General features: G+C 37.9%; 1 protein-coding gene across 1 annotated transcript; it reads right to left on the bottom strand.

Annotated features, from left to right (window-relative positions):
- Positions 1-7,791, bottom strand: LOC137822805 (putative calcium-transporting ATPase 11, plasma membrane-type). Its single transcript, XM_068627807.2, has 8 exons — positions 7,618-7,791; positions 4,173-4,227; positions 3,396-4,049; positions 1,995-3,301; positions 1,752-1,910; positions 1,414-1,585; positions 1,031-1,329; positions 1-485 (listed from the first exon to the last, which is right to left on the bottom strand). Exons 1-8 carry the CDS (start codon positions 7,789-7,791, stop codon positions 177-179), a joined length of 3,129 nt encoding a protein of 1,042 aa, XP_068483908.2. The 3' UTR covers positions 1-176.
- Between the last annotated feature and the right edge of the window lie 1,585 nt (positions 7,792-9,376).

Here is a 9,376-nt window from a genome sequence, read left to right on the forward strand (position 1 = left end):
TGATGTGGTACTGATGAAGAGAATGGAACAGCCTAACTCTAAAATGAAAGAACCAGTGGTGATAAGTTATGGTATCTCTTTGTTTAAGGGTATCTTTCTCTGAGGGTTTCAAAAAAATGGAATATATATCTATATGTATGCATGTGGAGTGAAGCTGAGTATCTAATCTATGGTGTTCATGCCTGATCAGGGCCACTGGGGAGCTCCTCGTAGCCATCATGGTGGGTGGCGACGTAGGTGCTGGATGGAACTGGAATGCACTTTAGGACAACAGAAACAACTAAACTTGCAGCACCAATCATCACGCTTGCTAGCCATAGTTCCCGGCTCAGAGGTACCGTTTGGGCAAAAGCACCCAGATACTGAACTATCAAGACTTGAGAGCATATCGTTACACCCATCACTATCAAGAAAACCCAGCTGCTTAACATGCCTTCAAACACATTGATCTTCTCCATGTCACGGCTGTTTATCTCGTTGAACACCTATTCATCACACAGACGTTGTTTTCAATCACAGGAGTTGCTTACTATCTGCCTCAGCATCTATGGAAATTACCGAAGCAATCCTATTATACTTATTAAGAATTGGATTTAAGCCTAACTTAATCTTTTAAAACTGGTTTATAAGATGAGGTTTACACTCACATATATATACTACTAAATATTTTAATCTCTAGTCGACTTGTAATCTCCAAGACACTCCTCACGTCAAGACTGTAGGTCATCTATTATTGGACCGTTATCAGACCATTCATAATAATATGTTGTTCCACGTATAATTTGTCACTCTCGATATCACTCTTATTGTGAAATGGTTTGAGATCTTACATCGACTAGAGATTAGAACATTTCATAGTATACTTTATACGTTGATTGATTTTATGAGATTGAGTTAGATTAAAAGTCCACTTCTTAACCTAAGATAGGAATTGAGAATCGGGAATGAAGAATATGAAAATGGAAAACATTTTTTTGAGGAACAAATATGTTTTAATATTAATATACAAGTATGTTAATTGATGTGTTACCTGACAAAATACAAAGGTGTTGAATATGACGGTATTGAGAAGTACGGGAGTATCAGGTCCATTGAGCTTGAGAATCTGTTCACCACGAAATTTGAGAATCAAAAGGACGATAATTTGATAGATGCTCTGACCAATTATGTTCCTCCACATGATTCTGGTGATGAATTTGGCGTTCTTTCCAATGGGTGGCCTCTTCATAAGCCCATCATGGGGAGGTTCTGTAGCCAGGGCCAACGCGCCGAGAGTGTCCATGATCATGTTTACCCAAAGCATTTGAACAGCACTAAGAGGAGCAGAGCCTGAAGTGAATTTCTGCTGTGATTAGTCATCTGAATTGAACCAATTATTTAGCTATGAACTGAAAAGCTAGTTGTGCGTATTACCTGACACGCAGGCTGAAACGAAATTCAGCATGAGAGCTACAACATTAACTGTTAACTGGAACTGAACAAACTTTTGTATATTGATATAAACTGCACGCCCCCATCTGGTAACCTTCACTATGGTTGAGAAGTTATCATCCATTACAATCACATCCGCGTTCTCTTTTGCAACCTGGAGAAGATCGAGGTTAATAGTACTTAATAACATACCATGCTATGTAAAATAAGTGACCAAGCCACTAGAATCAGATGCTAAATGTGTTCTAGTTAAAGATACAATGCAAGCAGAAAACGGCACATAATCTCAGATAGAACAATAAATGGCTGCAGTAACAAACCTCTGTCCCTGCAATGCCCATAGCAAGTCCAATATCAGCCTCATGCAACGCTGGGGCATCATTGGTTCCATCCCCAGTTACTGCCACAACCTCATTAAAATCCTCCCTCAAAAGGGTCACTAGTTTGTGCTTGTCAAGGGGCAAGGATCGAGCCATTACCTACACACACCAAGAAACAAATTTGTAAATGTATGATCCTTGCTAAAACATTCAAAGGAGCACCCAGTGAAGAGTAATCTAGACCTGTATTTTTGGAATTATCTTTTCCAATTCTTGCGGGGACTTGTTCCGGAAATCAGGTCCCTCTATGGCGATTCCATCAGTCAATATGCCGCATTCTCTAGCTATTGCTTTAGCAGTGTTTATGTTGTCACCAGTCACCATTCTAACCACAATGCCAGCTTCTAAACAAGTCTTCACAGCTTCTTTCACTCCAGGCCTCACAGGATCCTTGATCCCAACAATAGCTATCAACGTGTATTTGTCCTCAGGAATACCATCACTTTTGGAAGATTCTTCAATATCCTTGAAGGCAATGCAGAGTGTTCTCAGAGCCTCAGAAGCAAAACCGTTGATAACTTCTGTGATGCTACTCTTTTGCTGTTCGTTCAAAGAGACCACTCTGCCCTCTTCGTTGACAACTCGGTCGCACATTTCCACAATCAATTCTGATGCTCCTTTGCAAAATGCTCGATACTTGTAGGTGGTGCCACCGGGAAGAGCCACCATCACTGACATCTTTTTTCTGATCGAATTGAAAGGCTCAACCTTCACTATTTTATACTTGTTGTTGTAAAACTTGGAATCACCTCCCAAAAGCAAGCCAAATTCCAACAGTGCGGATTCTGTGGGAGTGCCCATGATCTTGTTCTTTCCATCCACCCCTTTGACTATCTCTGAGCCAGTATTCTGGAATATCGATTGCAAAAGAAGATCAAACGTTTGTTCAGAAATCAAGGGCTTCAACACATTTTCACTTTTAATGGCCTTAGTTTGTCCGCAAATCCATATCTTGTCTACAACCATGTGATTTGTAGTCAAAGTCCCTGTTTTATCAGTGCAAATGCACCCTGCTGAACCCATGGTCTCGCATGCAGAGAGATGCCTCACCAGTGCCCTGTCATTCATCAATTTCTTCATTGCAAATGCAAGGCTCAGTGTGACTGCCAAAGGAAGCCCCTCGGGAACTGCCACAACTATGATAATCACAGCCGTGGCAAAGAAATTCAGAAGGTTTGATGCATCATTCAAAGACCATTTTGTGATCTCATCCTGAGCTATTTTCCCCCACAAAAACCTGCCCGTCAGAACCATGAATGTTACCAGGGCAAAACCCAAGCCTATCTTCCCAATAATGGTTGCAACTCCATTTAGTTTGACCTGAAGTGGCGTCTCATCATCTCCTCCTTCGTTCAGAGTATCCATCAATCTCCCCCATTCCGTCCTCACACCAACCGACGTGACCAACATCTTAGCAGACCCATCTTGCACAGTGGTCCCAGAGAGAAGAAAAGGCCTCCGATCATCAATATTTACAGCGTCGCTCTCACCTGAGAGAGTTTTTTTTATCAGCAAAGATTAAACTAGTCAATTCAAATGTGACAACCTTATACAAATAAGAAAACAAACCACATGAAAACTCACCTGATAGAGTTGATTCGTCTATTAATAAGCCGAAACCAGATATCAACAACCCATCTGCAGGAACTATGTCTCCTATTGAAAGATGGACTATGTCTCCTATCACTATATCATGAATCAAAACTTTTTGCCTTCTACCGTCTCTTGTAACTTGAATGCTCACATTTTTCTTTTCTTTATCCAAGTCCTTGAATTGCAAAGACTGTCTATAGTCACTGATCGAAGTGACAAACACCACTAAGAGAATAGATAGTATGATTCCCACTCCATCGTACATACCTTTCGGCCAACCTTCGGTTAAAATTCCAACACCTACTGAAACCAGAGAGCATGCCATGAGGATGATCAGAGTTAAGTCCTGCATGGCATCCCAAACGAACATCCAGAAGCTTCTGGGAGGCTTCTCGGTGTGGCGGTTGAAACCATAGATGTTTTGTCTGTGCTCCACATCGACTGAGATAACGCCCTCTTGCAAGGACACACGAACAGCCCTTGCTACTCCTTCCAATCCTTCGTAGCGTTCTAAACATTTCTTGTCATGGGACCGAACAATGGAGGCTAGTTCGTCGGGCTCGATTTCGAAGCCTGCTTCCTGAGTCTCTTTTGAGAGCATGTAACCGAGACTAGCACCGCTGTCGCTGCCGGAAACACCGTCACCTCCGCCGCCACCTTTACCTCCGCCGTCACCAGTCCCGCGGCTCCCAGCTGGATGAGAAGGAAAAGAAAAAAAATGTAACAAAACAGCGAGTGAAAAACAATAGGGTGAATGAAAGTGCATACCGTTAATAAAATGCAACGCTGCTTTTTGCACATAGAGAGCCACCCTTATTTTTTCCTGGTCAAGATAGTTAGAGCATATGCAAAGTGTGTTAGGGCAACTGATAAAAAATCCATGTCGTTCAACGTTTTGAAAGGTATGTATGTATATGTAAGCTCATCGAATTTTCATCCTGCATGATGTGCTTTCAGCTAACAGCTTACTGATAGATATTGCATTTTTTATTCACTTCAATAACCATTTTCATAGTGCCAGAGATTAAGTATAACAGTTCCTTGGATAAACAAAAAGCACACAACTAGACATAAAATTTACTCACCAATCTAAAAAAATGAGAACTGTGACACTAGAAAAGAAAAATAAAGGTGTGAAAGAAATATCAGGGTATACAATATTCTTCAAAATAGAAGTGGGAATATAGAGGAAAAGATCAATTCTGTTATCAAGACATCATTCGACTAAATTTTTCAACAGCTAAATACATGCATGAACAGCCTATATCAGTATCTCTAACATATAGATAATGTAAAGTTCATTTGCATGAGATTGGTAACAAATTAAATATTACTTTTACTAAATTAAATATAATAGTTAATATGTGAAGCATTAAGGTACTTTACATATATATGCTATATGCAATATAAAAAAGCAAAGATATACCCTACTTTGAGTCCTTTCTTCTTCACCCTTGGTGTTTATTCTTTAGTTTTTACCAGTGTCTCTCGTGTTTTCTTCTTTGCCCTTGATTTTATAACGTTTCATACTATTTATCATAAACTATAGAAGATGAGAGGTTAGAAACTGTATGCTTAGGAGTTATATGCAGTCCCTGGTTTAGTAGCTCAATACAATTGTGTTATAGCATTCTGAATAATTTGATGGATCGTCTTAGTTCTTTTAATAATAAGAGTGTAATAATATATGGGCAATCATATATGAAACTCTCATTTAATATTTTTTATTTATTTTATATATATATGTGTGTGAGAGAAGAAGTTAACAATAATTCGTGTGTATCCTAAACAAATTTGTCCAAGAAAATTAACTTGGAGAAGATGTTTTATACCAATTAATTATCTTATGCATTTGGTTCTTTTTTAGCTATATAATCATTTGAGTTCTCTTGTCTATCCACCTAATTGGTGAAAAGAAAATTTGTTGTGATCCTTGAAGGTTTTAAGAGAAATTGTATTTTACTCATTAATTATTGTTAATGGATGTTTTTACTTGATCAAGTCTCGTGGATTTTTCTTTCATATCAAGGTGTTTTCTTACGTTAAAAGTTTTGGTGCGTGATGGTTTTTTTCCAGAGCTTACTATTATTTATAAAGGGAAGAATTGATCCGAATTTTACTTCCCCTTGTTATTTTTATTTATAAATGTACAAAGCTAGTTGTGAAAGGCTTTAGTCAAAGAAAGAATTTGATTTTGTAGAGATATTTTTATTTGTGGTTAATATGTCTTGAAACAAAGTTTAAATTTAGAACTTGACCAACTTATGTAAAAACAACCTTGCTTCATGGTGAATTGGAGGAAGAGATCTATATGAACACTTTGAAGGTTTCACAGTCAAAGGTAAAGAGAAGCTCGTTTGTAGTTTAAGGAAGACTTACATGGATTCAAACAAGCTCAAAATTTTTCTTACATGTATTATAAGACTTGTTCTGATCGTCGTATTTTTGTGATGAAATTTTCTAGTGAAAAGTTTATTATTCTTTTACTCTATGATGATGACATGTTTATTGTTTGTCATGACATATGAGCAAGATTCAAAGATTTAAAGTGGAGCTAAGCAAATCTATTGCAATGAAAGATTTAGGTCCTACAAAACAAATCATTGACATTAAAATTAGTTGATACAGGAAGAATGGAAAATTGAGGCTATCACAACAAAAAATATATTGAGAAGGTACTACAAAGATATAATGGACAGTTCTAAGTTTGGTAGCACTCCACTTGCAAGTACTTCAACTTGAGCTCAAAGCAGTGTCCATATTCATTTACATTTGGTAGTGTGCTATGGTGTGTGTATGTCCAAACATTCCCATGTTGTTTCCTTTTAATCATATTGAAAAGAGCATTGACAAGCTCTAAAGTGATTACTCATGTATCTCAAAGCTATTTCTAGAGTTTGATTATGTTTTGGAAGTGGCAAGTTAATGGTTAAGCAAATGCATATATAACTAATGATGTGGGTTCTAGGAAGTCTACTTCTAGTTCATGACAATCTAGACAACAAAAATGTACTGCTCTATATTATATAAAGACAAAATATATTGTTGTTATAAAAGTTGCTAAAGAGTTTTTGTGAATGCTTAAATTCCTACAGTTGGGACAATCACAATTAGTATTGCTATTGTCAAAGTGCAATCCATCTGAACAATAACAAAGCAAAACATAATCCATCTGAACAATAACAAAGCAAAACATTGACGTATGATATCATTGAATATGTTGTGCATTAGAGATGAAATAATTATGATTACAAAAGATCCATACATATGATATGAGAATGACTTAGATATGATGACAAAGATCTTACGTATTGAAAAACTTGCCATATGCAAGGAGAAAGAGTTTGGTTGACTACTACCCTAATTATGAAAGAGTTATCAGATTAAAAGTTTTGGTGTCTTCTTGTTTTCCTTTTCTTGGTTTGGTGTATCTCATTGTTTGTTTTATTGTTTCTTGTTTGATATTAAGGAAAGAAGTGAACCCTACTTGAGACAGCTATATAATACTACATTACAAAAATATTTAGGTGAGAAAGTATATGTTCTTTATTGGAAAACCCTACTTGAGACAACTATATAATACTAAATATAATCATCTCCCACAACAGAAATTCAAACTCACTGTGTCCTGGAAAGGTAACCTTCTAATAAACTAAAAAAAAACTCATTTTTTTTAATATATATATATATATATATATGTATGTATATGTATATGTATGCATGTATATAGGTTTAAAATACCTCCAAAAAGATAAAGTTGGCGAGAGAGAAAATTTTTCAATCACTATATCAGAACCCTTAAATCTTAATCAATTAAGTTTTGATAAAAAAAAAATACAATTAAATTTGGCCGTGATCTTGTGGCGGAAGCAAAACACCGTTTCCAAGGTAGAATTTGGCGACAACGTGAGAAAGAAGCTCCGACGGCACTATGTTAACTGGTTTAATAAGGACTTAATTACACTAAGAACTAGTTTCATTGCTCGCTACGCTATGTGCCTGCATTTTCACCGAGAAATTCCATGGAACGTGGACATTCGCAAAAGGAGCAAAACCAATCGGATATTGATCCAGTGTGAGTTTTTCTGAAGCGGAAAATGGTAAAACAGATACGCACATGTTTGAACAGCGGAATCGTTATATGATCCAAAAGCGAAAAGGAATTCAGAGAGATTAGGTATTGAAATGGAAAACGGAAGAGAGGAAGGAGTACCTGGAGCTTCCTACGCTTGTGTTCAGCTTCCGCGCGCTGGGCGAGATTGGCGACCATGCGGAAGCGGCGGCGGGGATTTTTGACGACGGCGACGGCGGATCTCCATCGGCGGAGCGCGGACTCGGAAGGGTTCTTCGGCTGGACGCTGAAGTTTTCTCTGAGGTACTTCTCCATTGTTATCCACTGATCACTCAGCTCTCTTCATTCACAATCACTCTCTTCTTTTACTATTGTGATTTGATTCAGAAAAACGATAGGAGGAAGAGAATCAAAGAAACTTTCAAACGCAACGCCGAATATGGCGCCAACAAGAGAGAGAAACACCTCCCACAGACTAAAGCACAATAATTAATTATATTCACCTTCTACATGCATAAATTAACTTTATTAATATATATTATTATAACTGTTATATTTCTTGATAATTAATTAACGTGACTTACTAAATTCGTAATAATAAACATAGAAATTAATTTTAATTTTTTTTTGTTAAATTAAATGTGAAATGCATGTTTTTCACGTGGGTAATTGAAAAGGCGTAAAGAGTGGTGAAAAATATCTAGTCACAGAGTGTGCACTTATCTTCTTTGGTGCAGTTTCGTCACCGAGAATTGGCGTTGGAGAAGAGCTTTTCGCGGGAGAAAAATCTCCGGAGAAATCGGCGAAACGAGAATGTTGATAAAAAGACGGCAACAAGGTAATGCAGCAGAGGTTGAGGGAAGAAAACAGAAGCGGCGGTTGCAGGATTTCACAGAGAGAGAGAAGAAGAAGAAGAAGAGAAGAGAGTGAAATGGAGGAGTCGTGCGCGCTGTGCGAGAAGAGGGCGGTGATGCTGTGCGAATCGGACCAGGCGAAGCTGTGCTGGGAGTGCGACGAGAAAGTTCACGGCGCCAATTTCTTGGTGGCGAAGCATTCGCGCGTGCTTCTCTGCCGTTCGTGCCACTCCCCCACTCCCTGGAGAGCCTCCGGCACCAAACTCACGCCCACCGTCTCCTTCTGTCAACCTTGCGTCGCGAATCAGCATGCCAGGTTGCACCGATTGGTCAACAATGTCTGCCAACACCACAAAGAAGAAGGGGAGAACGAACCGCTCCCGGTCTCCTCGGCTTCCGCCACGTCATCACCTCACAGTGCTTCCAGTTTATCAGACTGAGAAATAACTCTTTCTCCATGGATTCCCATGTAAGGCTCTCTTTAGCCACAAAAACATCTTCCAACAATTTCTTCAATTTTGTTTTGATTACTGTTACTCTTTGTTGTGATTTTGGTTATAGGATGGGAAAGCGTGTTCTTCGTGAGAGATGCTTAGGGTTGAAACTTGTATCTTCTCTGCAACTGAGTAAGTAAAGTGGTGAATCTGAATTATTTTTACAGGTAGATTTAGTTTTGTTTTGGCATTGAATTTGTACTGAATCGCGCTCAAAATAACTCCGTGATTCACGATTCATCATATATATCAACCATGTACATATCTTTCATTCTTCCTTTTCGCCACCTTTACCCTACAATATTGGAACACAAGGTTCATTACTTTTTTCTTTCTCTTCGTTGAATACATGTTTTTAATACTCACGTAACATTCGCCTTCAATGTTAGTCCAAATTTATAAAATTGTAATTAATGGATTTCTCCTATAATTTTGTATTTTAATTGATAATAAATAGGGATTATGAAAAATGTGGTGGAGAATGTATTACTCTGTAATTTATTCATTAGGGTTGGAGATAAACTTGTTGCAGTACCGGTTGAGAAATGATGT

This window comes from Phaseolus vulgaris, chromosome 11 (genome assembly GCF_051622355.1).
Source record: "Phaseolus vulgaris cultivar YP4 chromosome 11, ASM5162235v1, whole genome shotgun sequence".
NCBI lineage: Eukaryota > Viridiplantae > Streptophyta > Magnoliopsida > Fabales > Fabaceae > Phaseolus > Phaseolus vulgaris.